The following is a 19316-nucleotide window of genomic DNA, read 5'->3' as shown; positions in this document are numbered from 1 at the left end:
TTAAAACAGAACCTTTACTCAAATAATCACTGTGGAATTAAATAATCAAACAAGTGCATAAAGTTATGATTTACTGCAAAAACAAAACAAAAACGTGGGTCTCTTGACTCATCTGCTATGAAACCAGTGACAGTGCAAGAGGAGGAGCACAGATGTACAGTGGAGAGAACCATCTGGTGGGAAGAACATTTTTTTTTGACGGAGCAGGAAGTCACCTGTCACAGTGTCAGCAGCATCCGGGGCCTTTTTCCCCCACTCCTGTTTCCTCCTAGGGTATTTTTTTCTTCTTAAAAAACACCGGTGCCACACAGTAACTGGACCTGGTTTGTTCAAACACTTGACTGAGAGTCTCTTGGCAGGCGTCATCATTGTCTTACATGTTCATTCCTCACTGGTCGATCAGGTAAACGGTGTGTTCCCCTACCCTGCACACCTGTGACTCATCTGCTTCCCCAGCTGCACCACATTATTTGTCTTTGCGTATGCAACTACCAGTCAGTAGCCCTTTCTCATGAAAGACATTTGGTCATTACATTTGAAATTAATTGTGTCTTTGTTTGCAATATTTTATGCTCTTACCCGATTGTTTTCGAACAGCTCCAGGATGAAGGTGATGGCGCTGCTGTTGATGCCTATGAACAGGTTGATGCAGGACAGAGAGACGTATGCAGTACTCGGGATGTTGAATATGTACGACATGGGATACATCATGGGCGTCACCGACCATCTATGATGCAAGGGAGCCAGAGAAAAGACAAAATATTTCAAAATAAATTCCAGTTGTCAGAGTTTTCATAGTTTATTTCACCTCCCTTTCATGTCTTTTATACATTTTGTTCCTTCTCTATGGATTTCTTTGTTGGTGAATCGGCTTGTTATCCACTTCCTCTCCTTCTCATTCAGTCACACATTTGTTTTTTGTTTAAAGGTGCGACATCTTAATGAAGCCCTTTCGGTGCTCTTACAGTAAAGCGCTACCTCACCTGCACAATCTGTGCTTCCCTTTCAGATATGTGCAAAAGATAAATGAAACTAAGCAAAGCCTTACCCATATAGTAGAAGCAGTGCAACTAGTGCTGGCAGGTTGGACGCTGATGTGTAACACTTTTTGTCAAAAGCCATGAAAATGCCGACCACCATCGCAGTGCTCAGAGAGTAGTTAATCTAGGAGAGAAAATTCATATGAGTAAATAAATACAGAAATCAACTATTATACAAAAGCAACAACATGTAAGATAAATTCACTCAAATCCACAATATCAATCTATGGATGTGATGTGTGAATAAACACTAAAAGTTTCCAACCCCTTACTGAGTTTATATTTTATACTGATTTTATATTGATTGACTCACCATGTCCCAGAAGAAGTTGGCCACCCAGTAAACTAAAGGGCTGACCCCACTGACAAACTGCAGGTGCTTGGCCTTGGTGACACGCTCCTGGATGAGGTAGAGGACGAAGCTGGCGGGGATGAAGGACATGGCGAAAATAACACAGATCGCGACTACGGCGTCTACTGAGGTGGTCAACCTGAGGGAAGGAGGTCGATAGAGTCAGTACTGTGCACTCTGGTCCGGGAGTATGACATCAAATACAAGACATGTCACAGCATTTTCAAAAAGGCTGATATGCAAACTCACAACTGCACGGAAAATATTTAAGAGGCAAAGTTAAAAATGACTCTGAGTCATTGACTATGACTAAAAGATGTGTTTACTGAGTTACTAAAAGGATCCAATAGTCAGTTAATGAAAACTGAAATGAATTAAATTGTGTAATTCATCATATATTTGTAAATGCCACATTACAATTACCAACAAAAAAAAATTTATAAATAGAAAAATAAGCAAATCCATATAAAGCCTTTAAACCTAAAGCCACAACACTTGATGTACATGTAGGCTCAGGTGGAACTTTCTGCCAATAGAAATAAAATAATAATAAATATAAAAACATAATAATGACTATAATACAGAAATAATAAATATGAATGATATACTATATCTATAATTTACTTCATTAGATCTTAAAATAAAGTCAGGTCATTCAAATAATGATGTGATTTATTTATCATTGTTTTTTTTAATTAGTGGGAAACTGGTGTTAAAATGTCAGAGTCAGAGCAGCAGGTCTTGTAGCTGCGCAATGTAGCAAAAAATCGATAAAACTAAATTAAATGTCAGCATAATGTAGATGTCTCTTTACAGCAATAAACCCAGACAATAGAACAATAAAAAACACTAAACTCTTGTGTTGGAGCGTAAAATATACAGTTTAATTTTCTTAACTTTGTCGTAAGCTTTCTACCTCGTCATTATTTCTATTTAATATAATACTGTTCATTTTTCTGTTTGGGGGGCGGCTGTGGCCCAGGAGGTAGAGCGGGACATCCACTACGCAGAGGGTCGGTGGTTTGATTCCTGCCTCCTCCAATATGGATGTCGAAGTGTTCTTGGGCAAGATACTGAACTCCAAATTGCTGGTGATGTATCATTGGTGTGTGAGTGTGTGTGACAGAAAATGCGCTGTATGAACGTGTGAGTGAATGGGTGAATGTTTCTTGTATTGTGAAGCACTTTGAGCAGTCGATAAGACTAGAAACGAGTTTAAGTGCAGTGCATTTACTTTCCTTGAGTTTTTAGGAGAGGTAAAAGCTTTTCCTCCCCTGCACAAGCCTTTGTTTAATTTCACGTACAGTATATCCAGGTACATGTTAATAATAGTGCAGTATATATGGCTGGATTTTTGTGTATATATACTTTATATTATATCTATTTTTAATGCACAAGCAAATAAATGAAATAAATAACAAATAAATATAAAAGTAACACTCACACAGTGACTTCGGAGAGCTGCTCTTTGGTGAGGTTCAGAGGGTGGTTGATGGCAGTGATGCCAAACTCGACAGGTTTGGCAGATGGGGGCAGGAAGGCCCGCAGGATGGCGTTATTGGCCACATTCATGAAGGCGACCACGGCGTGCCAGCCTTTATTATTATACCAAACCTGACAGCAGAGAGCAGAGTTAATTGAATACATCTCACAGCCTTCTGACTCAGTAATTACAGTCCTGATCTACGCTACATGGACTTGCCAGCTGACCTTCCTTACATAAAACCTTCATTACTTTAAGTGGGAAGCAAAGCTATTAAAGCCAGCACTTACAGCCATCAGTCAGCGTCCTTGTGATATGACAGACTTTATAAATTGAAAAGTTTGTAATATGAAAGCAAAGCGCCAGAGATAGACATCTACCTCTGTAGGCAAAGAATCTTTCACTGAGTAACTACTTCTATCCAACCCACACTCACCTTTATATTGAATTCACTTTCCATGTATCGCAAGAAAGGACCGATCTCCCTCAGCGCAAGTCCAGAATTGTAACCCTGTGAAAGACAACAGTCACCGCAAACTCACTTAATGGACTTCTACCCTCATGTCTGTAAATGAACAGCAAACCACTAATTACCCCTGTGATGTTGAGCATTTGCCCCAGCTGGTGGAAAACACTCTGGATGTCTGTGGGGTTCACATCGAGGATGGGAAGTTGTCCCCCAACTGACAGACCTCCGTATCTGGTAAGAGAGACGGCAGAAGATTTACTCTCATCACTCCACGGTGACTTGTCTTTAAAGTGTTGTCATAAATAATATACACAAGAGGGAGACTGAGACTGATGGGTATGTGAAGAGACTTACAGCAATAAAGTGCAAATTATTACCTTTGTTCATTCACCCAGTATTTGCTCTTCAAGCTGTGGAATGAAAATTAATTTGATCAAGCAGAGAGGTATTAAAAAATGGGTTAAATAACAGGTCAAACAAAATGATTCAAGCATTTTCATTTTCATTGTAATTCTTATGTTGTATTTCCAGGTTTGACCATCTGAACGCGCACGTTAACCTGCCTGGTTCTGATGAGACTCGGGTAGGTTTTGACCAGGTAGTCAGAGATGTTCCTCTCCGTCAGATCCAGCATCATGTCCCCGTTGGCCTCGACTCGCTGGCGAGGGGGGAGGCCTCCTGCGCCGATGGGACAGATGGGCATCATGGTCAGCTTCTTACTGGTGCTGCACTGGCAGGAGGGAGACGGGTTTCTCTGGTTCCACTCAGGACTCTGTAAGATGTTGCTGACCACGGGGGAGACGTCAGGAAACTCCCACTCTGATGTGCTGTTGCTGCAGGACATTCTGGAGGGAAATGAGCGCGGAAGTGCAAAAGGTAAAATCAATGAGCATTTAGACGTAATATGTATCTGCTTATACGATTTGGCCACTAGATCATCTACTTCACGCTTTGTCTCCGTCCACTCCTTCTGAACTTAAAGTGAGATCCTAGAAATAACTACGTGTGTATTTGTGTGTATCTTTTTTGTTACTACAGCTAGATTCTTGGTTTATGTTAAATCTCTCTGCACTGGTAACTCTTATAAAGTCACTATGTTTTCCAGGCATGGAAGACAAGGTCTTTTCCTCATTATCTCTTAATGGTCCAAGATGCCTGCACCACTTATTTTGAGTAATAGGAGCAATATGCGCTTGTGTAACGATCTCATCCTTTCCAACCCTGTGCTGTCCTATCCTATCTAATAGTCCTGATGCTCACCCCAGCGGTTCTCCCTCCATGCAGCGCGTCCCCAGGCCTGGTGGGTTAAACAAACGCTCTGTGAAGCGCTTCATTTTGGGGTCAAATGGCTGCTCATTACTAAACAGAGAGGAGAAAAAATGCAAAGAAAGAAAATCAGCTTGGGTCCTGCGCATTTACCTATTTACGGATACTTTATATAAGTGAACTTCATTAGCAGGCAGCGGCTGCCACTTCACTGTGTCTGTCACGAGGTCTGACCTGAAGAAGGTGAATTGTTGTCCATACATCCAGGGTGTCAAAGTCAGACTGGGATACTCGCCGAACGGAGGGACGACCATGGTGAAGATCAGAGCAATAAGCACGAAACTGGCAGGAAGCACGATCTGAAATCACACAGGAATAAATTACACTCTGTTAAAAATTAACATCATTGTTTTTCCACATGGTTTTGACAAAGACATTCCCATGTGTTGTTTCTTTGGCAACTATATCTACTCATCTGCTGCCACAGTGGATAAGAACCATTCACAGCTCCCAAGTCGACTCTCAGTCCAAACTGTCAACAGCACAAACCTGTGCCAGGAAGTCTTTCTGGCTTCTTATGGCGTGTTGAAACCTCTTCACCAGCAGCGCATGGAACTGCTTCAGGATCAGAGCGGCACCTTTCACCTGCCGGGAGGCCTTTCCTGCACTGCTGTCTGATGCACCATGGGTAGTGCCATTGACGCCGTTTTGTTCTGTGGTCAAAAAGAAAACATACAGTGAGTAATGTAATTGAAATATCTATTGAGGACAAAACATTTGCAGCAGGCTGGAGAGGCAGGGTTGGGATCAGCAGCTGAAATCTGACTGAGCAGAGCACCTAAGCTCATCGGAGGTTTCTGACTTTTGCTCTGGGCAGGTCTCGAGGAAATCAGAGTAAATGTATAAATGTGAAGCAGTGCTGGGCAAGAAAAGAGCATGGAAGCAGCAAAGTTTTTCTCCAAGCTTCCCGCTATCTTGTTTACTGCATCTTCCCAGACCTGGATCAGTCAAACTGCATGGAGAGCAAAATGACTGACACTTAATAATTCGCACAGTCACAGAAATGTTTTTCATTTGTCAGACTATCGTATCTGTTATGGATCCCTTACATTATGAGATCCAAACTGTCCTGATGTGATGAACCCCACATAAAAACATAAAATGCAGCTGATGAAATTCCTTCTGATTGACCCAGGTCCGGTAGATTCTCCAAAAAAAGAAAGAAGCTTTTATATTGCCACAGTTCTGTTGAGTAGCTCTCGAGTCTCTGACCTTCATCTCCCTCTACACCAACATTGTCGTTTTTTCTCCGCTGTAACATCCACTGCTCTAGAGGTGGGAGTGCGACACAAAAGTGAGACACAAAACATCCACACACACACACACGAAAACACACACACGAAAACACACACACAAAACTAAGGGTGAAAACTGACAAATGATGCACCACACCACATGTGAAATTTAAAGAGGTACTGTAGTTACTAGTCAAGTGACAGTTAGGGGATATATGACAATAACAGCATAATAAAAACAGGTGAGGGGCAAACAGCTTAACAGCACGGTAGAGAGACAGGGCAAAGGGTCAGAAATTCAATTTCAGGAAAAGGCCGTGTAGAAGATCAGTGGTGGTATTTACCAGGAGTGGTGGCATTATTCGCTGCTTCTCCATCCGCAGTGACCTTTATGAATATCTGAAAAATCAAGAAAAACTTTGAAAACTTTCCACACATTAAATAAAAGTTCCTCCTTTAAGATCAGAAATACAGGATTTTCATATTACTTTAATAAACTTGAGGTTTCTATTAGGGAAACAGAACACAACCTGTGATGTATTCAGATGTAGACAGGAAAAAGACTCACACACGCGCCATCACATTCAAATATGCACTCAGATGTTTCAAGGATTTCATATAATTAAGTCATTTTCCTGCCTTACTTTTTATTGTTTCAAGACAATGTGACAAATTTTTACCAAGTATTTGAAGCAAATTTATCTGGCCAAACGTTGAAATATTGTTTTGTGCTGGCAGATTCTTTCACGAGCAAGACGTTTAGACAAAAAAATACTTGATAAGATGATTTTTAGCAGCAGAAGTAAAGACTGTAGTATCAACCACTGAAGCGATAGTCAAGAAGTATTTGTATCCTTGTATCCTCCATCATAAGAGTTTCAAGTAAATCATTCCAGAACTAACTACAGGCATTGTTCTCGCGGATGACGGCAGAATTTGCAAAAATTGGGGTGTTTACCACTTGAAGGTTGATGGGACATTCATGATAGAAGCAGCAAATGCAGAACTAAAATACCACACTGATTAACAATTTGACAGCAGTGGAAGAAGTATTCAAACCTTGTACTTAAGTAAATGTAACAATACAACAGTGTCAAAACACTCCATTACATAATAGAGTCCTGCATTTAAAATCCTTCTATCAACAAAACGTACTTTAAGTCAGCAAAGTACAAGTAGTTGTTCTGCAGTAAGAAGTCCTCTGTGATATAATATGATAAAATATTACATTACTGATTGTTAATACTGATATATACACGGCACTGCTTTTTTGTAGAGGTCAGAAGACAAACAGAGACTTAATGTTTCGTAATACTTTGAATTTTAAAAGCATGTATGTTTTTATGTGAAAATCTTAATTGGAGAAGTAACTAGTCTGTACAGCTGTTAGATAAATGTAGTGGAGTAAAAAAAAAGTACAATATTTCTCTCTCTAATGAAGTGTAAAAAAAAAAAAAAACCATAAAATTACTAAATGTACTTTCACTGCTCCACCCCTGCAATGAGAGATGTCCCCACCTCCTCTAGTGATGTATCAGAGATGCCAAAGCTGCTGAGGCCCATGTCAGCAAGAGTCTCCTCCAGCTCCCTGAACAGACTGGCATACGCCCGATGCTTGAACCCTTTATTGGGGAGCAGATAGGTCAGCTCCTGTCCTATCGTCTCAATCAGTTTGGCCTCTGGGACGTGGTGGTGGATGAGGCTGGTGATGCTGTCTATATCCCCTGGGAAGAAGACAGAAAATCACTTTTGGAGGAGGCACTGAAGAATAAAGTGAAACCAAAGCAACGGCAAAAGAAGGGAAACTGCTTATTATGCCCCCAAAAAACAAACACTATTATTCAAGCGCTAAAATGCATGAGCAATTTGTGCTTAGACAACTTCATGGTGTTGCATCTCAAGCACTTTGTCCTCAGGCAGAATTAGGAGGAAACGACTCCTGGGTCAATATCGCCACTAAATTATAAGTAGTGAGAAAACACTGCTTCTGTAGCTGTTTTTACAACTTCAGTAGACACCCTGCAGGTGACACACACACACACACACACACACACACACACACACACACACACACACACACACACACACACACACACACACACATCCCCGTTTACTGCTTTGTTTGTCAGGACCCTCATTGACTCAGGGCCTTGAAAATAATTTTCAATTAAACTTCTTACTATTAGCAATTGGGCAGATAACCCTAACCCCTAAAGCTAACCCCAGATCAGCCAAGTTTCTGTGTTAAACTTTCTGTGTTGTTTATTTACTCATGAATAATTAATGATCCTGAAAAATACCTCATCAGTGAAACCAACTACATGCTTAACCCCAACCTTTATCCTAAGCTTAACCTAAACCTGAATTCAACATTAACCCGAACACCAGCCCTTTGAAGAAGTGAAGACTCTCCAACATGTCCTTCACCCACAAGCTCTATTTCTCAATTTGGTCCTCAGTAATAAAGAGAAGCAAGACAACACATGCATGCAAACAGAGGAGCAGCTCATCAGTATGCAGTTACAGTAAAAGAGATATACAGTGTAGACTTACCATCTAGTACTCTGTCTAGATGCTGGGACTGGTTCTGAGACTGATCTTTGTATCTGGTACATATGGAGCAGGAACAGGAGCAGTCGGAGGCACAGTCGCAGTCATTCTGACAGAAATAAGAGCACCTTTAACAAAGGCAAAAAAAAAAAAAAAATCCTGCCAGGAAAGTGAACCTTTCCTCAGTGGAAGAAAAGCAAGCGTTCTCTTTTGTGTGTCTATATTAGAAACAGATACAATTTCTAATGCAGAATGAACAGGCGGGGGAAAAGAAAACACTGCAGGTGGGTTGATTTTGTGTAAAGGGTAAACCTCACCTCCCTCTTCTTCAGGTCCTTCATGCGGCGCACCAGTGTCAGATAGAAACCCACTCCGAAACAGTTCTTGAGGAAGAGGGGGGATCCACAACAGTGCAGCTGTCCTTTGGAGATGATGGCGATGCGGTCGCTCAGCAGGTCGGCCTCGTCCATGTGATGGGTGGACAGAATCACTGTGCGGCCTGCACAGGGGGTGAAACTTTCAATGAGGCTCTTTTGCTGAATCAAAGGGAAATTTCAATTTGTTCTAATTGTCAAAAAAATATAATTAACCACAGCTTTCAAGTGCTTTTGTCAACAGATTCTGAGCCATATTGATTTTCTGATGACATTTTTTTGCTTTTGTTGTAACTGTGTAGCTGAATTTTTCCGTTTGATCATTTCACTGCTTAATTCAAGTGCCTCAGGAAACGTGAGAGGATGCAAAAGATTTGGTTTCATTCTTCAGTGTCTTTAGTGTAACAGTAAAAACATGGACCATGGGATGGGATGTGTCCTGCAGGTGTAAAATATGCATTTAGAAAGATGGAACATAAGGGCAAAAATGTTTTTGTTTTTTTTTACCAGTTCTGTATTTCAGTAGGAGGTCCCAAATAGATCTCCTGGAATAGGGGTCCACTCCTGAGGTGGGCTCATCCAGAATGACGACCTTTGACCCTCCAACAAATGCCATAGCAACAGACAGTTTCCTCTGCATACCACCTGTACAATAATGAATACATGAAAATATGGGAACATACTGTAAATATATATAATAATAAATGCAGTTATCTCTCTTGTACACACACAGGGAAACAAGATGTTGACCTGAGAGGTTGTGAGCCTCGTCATCTCTCTTGTGAGGCAGCCCCAGGTCCGCCAGCATGTCCTCGACCTCCCTCTCTGCCTCCGCCTGAGTCCGACCCTTCAGCAGTGAGTAGAACAGGATGTGCTCTTCCACCGTGAGACTGGAACAAAAACAGCGCAGCGGTAATGAAGATTTTTACAGAGGAAGAGTGTGAAATTGTAAGTTTTGACAGTTTTTTCACCGTGTGAATGTTTAAAAAAAAAAAAAAAAAGTTTGGATGGGGAAGTAAATCCATAAATCTGGCTTTCAACTTTTAACTGCTGTCAAAGCCACTGTTTTTGTTTTTCACAGAATGTGTACTGATTTTAGCAAAGCCTGTTCCTCACTTTATCACAGCTGAATACAGTCTAAACTTTCAAAGGTCAGTTATTAAGTTTTAACAAATACATTTTTGCTGTGTTGCTAAAGTTTGGAAAAAATGTGTGCAAGTAATTTTTGTGACTTAGTCACACTGAACTGATTTGAATATCCGCAATGTAACTTACTGTTTGAAGAGGATGTTGTATTGGGGGCACATCCCCATAGAGGAACGGATGACGTCCATGTCAGTCCTAATGTCTCTTCCGTTGATGTAGGCTGTGCCAGATGTGGGAGGGAAGAGGCCAGTCAGGATGGACCTGGAAAAAAAAAAGGATCAGATCCATGACAAAATCTCAGATTCACCACCCACATTCAATCTGAGTGTGAGGCTTTTAAATAGCCTGTTTAAAAAGAGAATAATGAGATCTGATTGTCATGTTCAAAAGGAAAATTATTGTCAGGAGCTTTCCAACACCTGTGGAAAAAGCTGTGAAACAAAAACATATTTTCAGATGGTTTCAGTCTGATTTCTTTTAACAACATTTCTGTGTACCTTCCCTGCATTTAAAAATGTATCAGAGTCATAATTTGTGAAATCTGATTTCAGCTTACATAGTTGTGGTTTTTCCCGCCCCGTTGTGTCCTAAGAAGGACGTGATCTGGCCCTCATAGAAATTGATGTTGAGACAGTTGACAGCTGGTTGAGAGCGTCCATCAAACACCTTCACCAGGTCCTGGATCTGCACTCCCATCACCAGGCTCACTGGGTCAGGCTCAAAGAACAACTGACCTGTGTTGGAAAACCGATACAAAAAGAGTAATGAACACTTACTCTTGAATAGTTTTGTGAGATGTCAACCAGTGTGAAAGAAAGCTTCAAAAAATGCTTAAAAAATATTTGACTCCTGGAATATCATGTCAAATAACTGGAATATCATGTCATCAATCAAATCAATAATCAAAGCAATACTTGACGGTTACACTTCTTATTCATCTTGAGTATGGATGCAGCCTCTTTCTTTTTTTCCTCGAGTGTTCTCTCATCTCTCTATTCCCATCTCTTATTCTCTATCTGTCCTGCAGATCCAGATGTCAGTCTCCGATCAGTCCTCCTTTCAGTTAACGCTTCAGGTAATCCGAGGCTGTGGTGCTGAATTTGTGTCCTCACCTTCCTTCCCTGAGTCATGACACTCCTCCTCCTGATTTGGAGTTTCCTGTTGTCGTCTCAGCAGCTCCTTCTCTCTCTCCAGTTGTTCCCTCTTTCTTTGGTGCTTGCAGGCTTTCCTGCTGGCTGAGCCATTGCAGGTGTATGTCTCCGGTGTGCCCCTGCTCTCAACATCCTTCTCCATTTTCTCAGGTTCAGGTTTCTCAGGATCTGAAGGCAACAGATGGTAGAGTTTATCTGTCACCTGACAAACCAACTTCAATGGCCGTGTGGTGTACACGTGTCCACTCTTAATTGTTTTATCTTGGCAGAGGAGACGGCCACATATCTTAAAGATGACATCATCGGGAAAAGGACAATTCTTTAAAGATAGGACTTGGTTTCAGATCATGTGCTGGCAAGAGGCTCCCAATTAAACTGTCTTTTACCAAGACACTGATTTCGTTCCTGATCTGTGATTGCAAAAAGGTGTAAGGGAGCGTATTTTTCTTGTGGGGCCTCGACTCAGAACCAGTATAATTTGTCATCAGTGCACATTATTTGCAATTTCTAGGAGGTATTCCTTTTGAAACAAAGGATGAAAAAACAATTTTCACCTCTCCATCTCAGGTTTTAGTTGCCAATCTGAGTGGAGCGGCAACCTTCCAGTCACAGGATGACTCAGAATAAACAAACACAGGTAAGGGGCAATGCGCTATATCAGAGGCAGAGCTACTAACCTGGATCAGCCATTTCTGCATGGGAGGGTGCAGATCTTTGCCAGTATGAGGACTGGAATGGGAAGTAGAATGGCTGACCAATACCGTACTGTCCTGTGGAGGAGAAATTTGATAAAATCGCAAGAAACTCTTAAGAACCCGCGAAACGTTGTCACACAGTATATTAGCAGCCCAACCTGGGAAGACATTATCCAGATACCAGGCCAGGACAGCGTATAGGACGGCATCAAACATCATCATGAAGATGGAGGTGAGGAAGGAGTAGCTGTCCTTCTCTAACGGGCTGGTCTGGATGTTGTCCCACTGTAGACCCAAACCCTGCTCTTCGTACCGTGACAGGTATTCTGTCCCGAAGCCAAAGGCCACTGGAGACAACAAGCTCTAAAGGCGCAAGAGGGTTGCAGACAGAATCTTAATTTACTTACAAATGGTGTAGAATATCTACATATACACCAGCAATGAGGCTCATTAATGTCTGTGATAGAAACAACTTAACATATACATTCCTCTAACACACGCAGTTCTATTTGTATTTACACTTGCATACACTTGTTTGTGTTCAAACAGTATCTGTGTGTTTGCCTGTTTTTAAAAAAGGGAAAAAAAAGAAAAAAGGAGGACCTACAGCAGCCATCTTCATGTTTTTTGTGATGCGGTCCTGCCAGGCAAAGCAGAGGATGTGAGGCAGGTAGAGGGTGAAGTAGATGATGCCGCTGCAGGCGGCTGCCAGGTTGGCCTGGTTGAAGAACACACTCATGAGGAAACACTGCATGATGGTGGTGATGGTGAAAGTCAGCAGAAAGAAGAAGACGAGGACGGGGTCGCTGTAATTCAGCACCTTCCCACCCTGACAGGAAAAAAAAAGACAGGAGGTGTGTAATGAGAGGACATGCACACACAGAGCCGGTGCAACCATTGAATGTTTTACAGAGTTGTTTTAAATAATCCACTAGAGGGCACCATTGCACACCAGAAAATATAAACACTCCAGACCTGCATACAAAACCTGACCCCTATTTTTTTACTGTCAGCATTGCCTCCTTCTTCCACCCTCTCTATCCTACTCCTCCTGTTTTCTCACCATGATGATGGAGGTGAGCAGCGCCGTGCTCGCAGTCATCACGACGAAGCTGTCGATGAACCACGTGTACCAAATGGCACTGTTTTCGACCCCCATGGTTTTAAGGGTCTCCTTGAGGCGCAGCTCTTTCTCCAGCACAATGCTCTTCACAGTCATGGACACAGAGTAGATCCAGGCCAGCACCATGAACATCGGGAAGCAGCGGTTCAGTGTGATCATAAAGCTGGAGGAGGACAGAGAGAACTCATTAACCCCTTGAGAAGAGCTTGTGTTTGATTCTGTGCTGCTGTTATCCTCAGCATTAATATTCAGTTTGTAGAGGCTTCAAAAAGGATTTTCATTTCAGCTGCTGGTGAAGAGCCTAAAAGAAACACACAACAGGCTTAATTTCTTTCAGGATGCACCGATGTGTGTCTCAACTGCGCTGGCATTTTGAGTGAATGACACGAAAATGTAATCACTCTCACGCAAGCAACCAGTCAATCAGTCAGGCAGTTGATCATTAAGTCAGTGTCTATAAACAAATTATATCTTCACATTTAAAGATCATTTCTCAGAAAATATGCCCTGGATATTCACCCAACCCAATATTCACACATACAAATTAGCATATACAGTTTTGGTTCAGTGTGAAGAGGGTGGAAGAAATAGTGCTGATGAATTTGAAATTTTAAAAACATCGTGGCTTGATTATAATTGAAAAACCCTGCACATAGTCTTGTTTACCTCTGGTTTATTTATTCCATTGGATTATAGAAGACTGTTCACACCAAAATATGTTGTAGTAGATGCCCTCTGACAAACCCATCACACATTTAGGTCTGCGGAAATATATATTCTGATAAAAAAAAAGCATCAGAGCTGATATTTTTTAAATCCTTGAAAGTCATTGTAATTAACCACTGCAGTGCAAGTGACCGATTCACTCACAGGTCGTCTACATAACATGGATAGGGCATCTGCTGGATGTAGACCCCGAGTGGCCAGTCGTTGCCTGTGTGAAGCTTGATGATGCCGTGTTCAATCATGTCCTGGAGGTAGGCAAAGCCCCCCCAGATGTACCTCTGGTCCTCCATGGGGTCTGCTCGGGGGCCGGGGTCCCAGTACCTGAGGGAGGACACGGGGAGTGAATGACACAGGCGTCTGGAGGATTTTACTGTCACCACGTAAGAATTTATACAACGGAGTTATTGAAGCATTTTTGTTGTTGTCTATTCAAAACATTGTCATAATAAAACATCACAAAGCCAAAGTCTCCAAAGCTGCACACACTCCACATGTACACTGCTTTTATTTAAGCGGATAAGACCAAAGCAAAGCCCTCTTACAATCTGATTATTCAATTGTGTAGAGGCAGGGCTCCCACTGGGTCCATTACACCCTGTTGGTGCGCTGCAAACAGCTGAAAGTGCTTGTTCACCCCGAGGGCTATTGACAAACTGTGTGTTTATGAATGGGAGATCAAAGGGAAAGCAAAATGCATGTAAGAGCCTCACATGGGAGGATGAAAGGGCAGGTATTGAGTTAATATAGAGCTACCAAGAATTTCTGGAAAACACAATAGGGCCAGCTGGAGAGGTCTTTCTTTTCCTCCTTTGAGGAATGTGACAAATCCATATACACTGCCTCAGTAATACGACACTAACAACATAAAAAAAAAATGTTGGAACGGCAGGTTGTCAGGGTTGTTTGAGAGTTAGAAGTTGCTGGTTGGTTCCTAGTTATCCCCTGTGTGTTAAAATACCAGTCAGCTGCAGTGATGTGTATTGGAAAGTACCTGTGATTAACCTCTTTTTCTTTGCTAATAAAACATTTATACCCTATTTTTTTTGCACTACAACCCCGAGGGGATTGGGGATCAGGATCCCTTCAAGTGGTTGCAAGATAAATCTGAGGGTTTACAGGATGATGGACCTGGATAGGAAATAAAAAATGACATCACTTTTTTTAACCTGTGAAATAAAAAACTGTTTTTGGCTGCTTCAAACATGAACTCAAATGAAAGGAGAAAGGCCTTCTGGGGAAATCTACAAATCACAGGCACAAGTGGACATTTAGCTTCATTATAAGGGGTCACAAGCCTAAAAAGCTAAACATCGGCTCTCACTGACCTGTCCTTGATCTTGTTGGTGCGCTCCACTGCGTCAATGTCCATGCGGATCTTATACTTGACATGCGGCGGTACACTTGTGGTCCAGGGGTACATGTCCATGAAGACCACGCCAGCCCAGAACTTGTTCTCCTCCAGCAGGTACAAGGCCTGGTGGGTCATCTGCGACTCATCTATGTGGGCCACAAACTTATCCAGACTGATGCACTACAATCAGAGGAGAAAGGAGTGCTGTGGGTTTGATAGTTTAGCTTTCAAAAGGAATTGGGAAACTGGGAAGATATGGTTTAGCATTTAGATTGTAAGTATTCACACAACGATTGTTTGTGTGTTTTATGTATTCTTAGTTATGCACATCTTTTGAACGGAGATGTTCTTGGAGGCGCTGAGTGAGCGAAGAACAAATAGGATCCTGCTATATTCTATACAAAGTGCATGTTACTATAACAGTGTGTGTGTGTCTAAATGAGTCAGTGTTTAGGTGCAATTTAATTGTTTAATTGTACACTGGATTAAGTGCATGTGGCATTTGCTCTATTTAGAAACAACTGACTACTAAAGCTGTGTGTTGAACCTCAGTACTTTTCAGTCCTGACTGTAACGTAGTCTCTAGCATTTAGTATCAAACCCTGTCGAGTACTGAAATACAACCTTGAATACGAGGTCAGATCCTTAGTCTTGTTTACTTATTCCACATTCAGATATTCCCTGACTTAAATCATATAATCATTTAAGTCTACTTCTATTTACATTTTATTTAGCCAAAGTTCTTGTATGGCAGCTTGTGTTTTTGTGATCATAATGTATCAAAGTAAACAATAAATGATTACCAAGAATACATGTACATGAATGAATGAATCTTTACATTTTACACACACTGAGTTAATATTAGAGGAAATACCTGTATTGTAGCTGACACAGTAATTAGTACCAAAATCCTGGACATAGATATAAACAAAATACACTGACATAAATACAAAGAAACTAGAGTACAGTAAGAAGTCAAAAATCATTTTGAGTCTGTAATAAAACTCATGTTATTGTAGTGGATCCAGTACAACATCCACAATCAGCAGAGTGTGGGTAGTTGTGTGAATTAGCATTCATTATGTCTTTCACTGAAGTGATCTTGTGACATGGGAAAATAGCTACTATATTCAACCTGCACACAAACACACACACACACACACACACACACACACACACACACACACAGGAAAGCAAATGCATGTACACATACATGCATAAATGTGCACACACATATTTGAACACACAACCCCATCCCTGGAGCTCACATTGTAATTTTCTCACACGCATACACACAGACTCACTCTCTCTGTAAAACGTGTAATTGCCATGTGAAACTCCCATCCCACACACACACATGCATGCATACAAACACAAACACACTGCTCTCTAACCCCCCCACACACACACACACCTCTATACACACCGTGTCTAATATCTCCATTCACATTACTGTATAATACCCTGAGAGTGCTCAAAGAAAGACGAGAGACCACTTTCCATTCATCTTCAGGGGACCATACATTCACAGCACAATAATGTTCACTCAGAGATGGGCCGGGAAGACAGATCCTCACTGATACACATGTTCCAGTGGGACTTCAGTGTGAGAAACATGCCCCTGACAGAGTGAGACGACCCAATGCTAACTACCTATGACCCAATGCTAACAGACAGCTATATCTAATTGGCTAAATCGCCTGGGTTTGTTTGTGGGGCTCTGAAGGGTCTTGGCACTGAACCTGGAAACAAAGGACAGATTGAGATGCCTGCACTGATAGGGCTCTCTCCAAAAGCACATCCCCTGCCCCCCTTTAAATCAGAGGAGAGAGGGAAGGCGTGAAGGATGGATAGAGTGATTTGCCCTATTTTATTTTCCACAGCAGAAGGGTCTGTTTCAATGCAGAGCCATACACTAAAACAGCATTGAGCTCATAGGGGGGGTGACTCACTGCCACCTACTCTGTACTTTATCACTGGCTCCACAATGGAAGAAAGGGTGGGGGGTGACAGCAGGCTTGTTCTCCCCACCTTTCAGCCTACTGGACGGGAGAGCGGCTCTATAGCCGTGCTAAGTGGCCTGCTATGTTTCAAAGGGGCCTGGCTGCAATCTCATGAGGGCAGACTTGGAAGACTGATGCTCCTGTCTGGAGAACTGAGAGTGGGTCTCACAAATAAGCTGAAACCACAGTCCTGGGAATGCGCAAGATTTGGCAAATAGTGCCTGGTGCAGGGAAGCAAAGCAGAGTGAAGCGTGGAGATGGAGAGAGGTTTCTTACCTCTCCGTACTGGTTGAACATGCGTATGAGCTGGTCAGTGATGTTAAAAATGTTCCTCCAGTCAAAGTTTGGCATCCCTGCCTCCCTCTGTTCCTCAGGACCATTGTACAGGAAGTTGAGAATGTCTTTGGTGGTGAAGTCAGTGTCCTCAAGACTCTCGTCCATGAAGTGCGTCACTGTCGGGTTTCTCAGAGTGTCCTGCAGTGATGGGGACAGAAGTAGAGTTACTGTATGTAATAAAAAAATGCATTAAATATGCTGTTTAAGTGTTGTTTTTATTATTATCTTGCCCACTTGGAATCACTTAGCAATCTTTTAAGCTGATATGGTGGACTTAATCAGAGTATCTAAGTTAAATTTTCACTCTCTTTTAGCTCTGTTTTTGGTCTCTACCAACTCCTGAGGGCAATGTCTGGCTCTTTAGTCGCTAAATTCTCCACTGTGTTCAGCAGCTTGTCAGTCACCATGTCTGTCTGCTGTTTGGTGTTGAGCAGCTCGTGTACAGCTGCCTGTTCTGACCGAGAACGTCACGGTGAGATTGAACCAAAGCAATGAAGTCGCGGCCGGACAGCTAAACAATGAGCTGAAACTTAAAATAAAGCTCTATGATAATTCTCAGTAGGTTCATCACTACTAAGTGACCCATATTGATTCATATTGTCAGGTTGTTCATCAGGGTCATCGAATTGTTATATTTCAGTACATGTAATTTTTTGAAGCAAGGGGACATAGAAACAAAATTTTTTGTTATTGTCATCTCATCAAAATCTACATACTGGGGCGTTGTGTGGCGTAGTGGTCTAAGCAGGCGCCCCATGTGTAGAGGCTACAGTCCTCGCTGCAGTTGGCCCCGGTTCGAGTCCCGCATCGGACGGCCTTTACTGCATGTCGTTTCCCCTCTCTCTGCCTCCCCATTTCCTGTCTCTCTCCACTATCCTGTCCAATAAAGGCACAAAAGCCCCCAAAAAATATATACTTTAAAAATCTACATACTGTATTGTCTTTTCTTAGAATACAATTTGTAGTGCTGTGGTCTCAGGTCTTGTAACTGAAGTCATTTTAGGTCAAAGTGCTTAAATTCCTAAACTTTCAGGTCATATGATTTTGTAAAGTTGCATCAAAGTCATTAAACTTCAAGACAAACTCACAAATCCACACCTCCGCCTAGTCGCTTGGGATGTTGTTCATCTTGGAAACGAAGCTTATTGCACTCAGCCCACATTGGAAATGCGGATTATACAACACCTTCAAATATTGACGTTGGCACCTTTTCTTTTGTATATAAAGTGATGACGGTTCCTCTTTTGCTTTTCTTTTCAAGCTGAATTAGGTACGCATGAAATTGTGAAAAAGCTTGGCAGTTCCTCTGGGTATGAGAACATGCAATGTCTGTGTTTGCGCATCTGTAGAATGTAATGCTTCGTACCCTGATCATATTCATTTGGACGCTGTTGTGGAAAAAAGCCCACAGCTGAGGTCCCACCTCCTCCCAGGCCTTGGCCATGTGCTGGAGCCTCTCTAGCTCCTCGAAGGTTGTGTTGGCCTGGACACACACAAATAAACAAGATAAACACATTAACACAATTTAAAGTCAAAGCACACTGATACAAAGTTCTCAATTATGCCGGATTAGTACACCAGCAACGAAGAGGCGACAAATAGCACTGTTGTTCTCTGCTAGCAATATTAATGTCTATGATGAGTGATGAAGAGCTTTGTTTTTTATGAGAACAGACGACATAGATGAGATCTGTGAAGCCCAGCTGAGGTTTGTTTTGTGAGGAGCAATGAATACGTGACAGAATGCAAAATATTCTGTTTTTCTGCAGCCTCACTTGCAATTTATTGTTTAATCCTCCCCTCCTCTTCTCTTCTCTTTCCTCACACTGCAGTAGATTGCCCCCCCACCCCTCAACCCCTTTGCTTTGGTAGTCAGCTCATTCCAAAGAGGGGTGGGGGTTTGGACGCATATAAACAGATTCTGAGGGCGTTGAAAGAAATGGGGAAGGAGCGAAA

The 19316-nt window shown here is 42.0% G+C and overlaps 1 protein-coding gene across 2 annotated transcripts in view; it reads right to left on the bottom strand.

The window, feature by feature from the left end:
• LOC130178504 (retinal-specific phospholipid-transporting ATPase ABCA4-like) overlaps positions 1 to 19316 on the bottom strand; it is a 37697-nt gene that overhangs the window by 6932 nt on the left and 11449 nt on the right. Inside the window, exons 11-39 of one of the 2 annotated variants that reach the window (XM_056390812.1) lie at positions 18727 to 18843; positions 17301 to 17498; positions 14996 to 15201; positions 13815 to 13991; positions 12885 to 13107; positions 12429 to 12650; positions 11980 to 12184; positions 11804 to 11896; positions 11088 to 11294; positions 10532 to 10709; positions 10105 to 10236; positions 9580 to 9719; positions 9337 to 9474; positions 8773 to 8954; positions 8459 to 8564; positions 7424 to 7629; positions 6250 to 6304; positions 5883 to 5939; positions 5160 to 5323; positions 4845 to 4969; positions 4605 to 4703; positions 3908 to 4189; positions 3722 to 3754; positions 3470 to 3575; positions 3312 to 3386; positions 2837 to 3006; positions 1354 to 1531; positions 1049 to 1164; positions 580 to 727 (exon numbers count right to left, since the gene is read on the bottom strand). In XM_056390812.1, the coding sequence (XP_056246787.1) occupies positions 580 to 727; positions 1049 to 1164; positions 1354 to 1531; positions 2837 to 3006; positions 3312 to 3386; positions 3470 to 3575; positions 3722 to 3754; positions 3908 to 4189; positions 4605 to 4703; positions 4845 to 4969; positions 5160 to 5323; positions 5883 to 5939; positions 6250 to 6304; positions 7424 to 7629; positions 8459 to 8564; positions 8773 to 8954; positions 9337 to 9474; positions 9580 to 9719; positions 10105 to 10236; positions 10532 to 10709; positions 11088 to 11294; positions 11804 to 11896; positions 11980 to 12184; positions 12429 to 12650; positions 12885 to 13107; positions 13815 to 13991; positions 14996 to 15201; positions 17301 to 17498; positions 18727 to 18843 (4338 nt within the window). The remainder of the gene's footprint in view (positions 1 to 579; positions 728 to 1048; positions 1165 to 1353; positions 1532 to 2836; positions 3007 to 3311; positions 3387 to 3469; positions 3576 to 3721; positions 3755 to 3907; positions 4190 to 4604; positions 4704 to 4844; positions 4970 to 5159; positions 5324 to 5882; positions 5940 to 6249; positions 6305 to 7423; positions 7630 to 8458; positions 8565 to 8772; positions 8955 to 9336; positions 9475 to 9579; positions 9720 to 10104; positions 10237 to 10531; positions 10710 to 11087; positions 11295 to 11803; positions 11897 to 11979; positions 12185 to 12428; positions 12651 to 12884; positions 13108 to 13814; positions 13992 to 14995; positions 15202 to 17300; positions 17499 to 18726; positions 18844 to 19316) is intronic. The other variant, XM_056390813.1, reaches the window with a different exon arrangement.

Source organism: Seriola aureovittata, chromosome 12 (assembly GCF_021018895.1).
Source record: "Seriola aureovittata isolate HTS-2021-v1 ecotype China chromosome 12, ASM2101889v1, whole genome shotgun sequence".
In the NCBI taxonomy this organism is placed as follows: domain Eukaryota; kingdom Metazoa; phylum Chordata; class Actinopteri; order Carangiformes; family Carangidae; genus Seriola; species Seriola aureovittata.
Note: the sequence above shows the minus strand (reverse complement) of the source record. Positions and strands in the feature narration are given on the sequence as shown.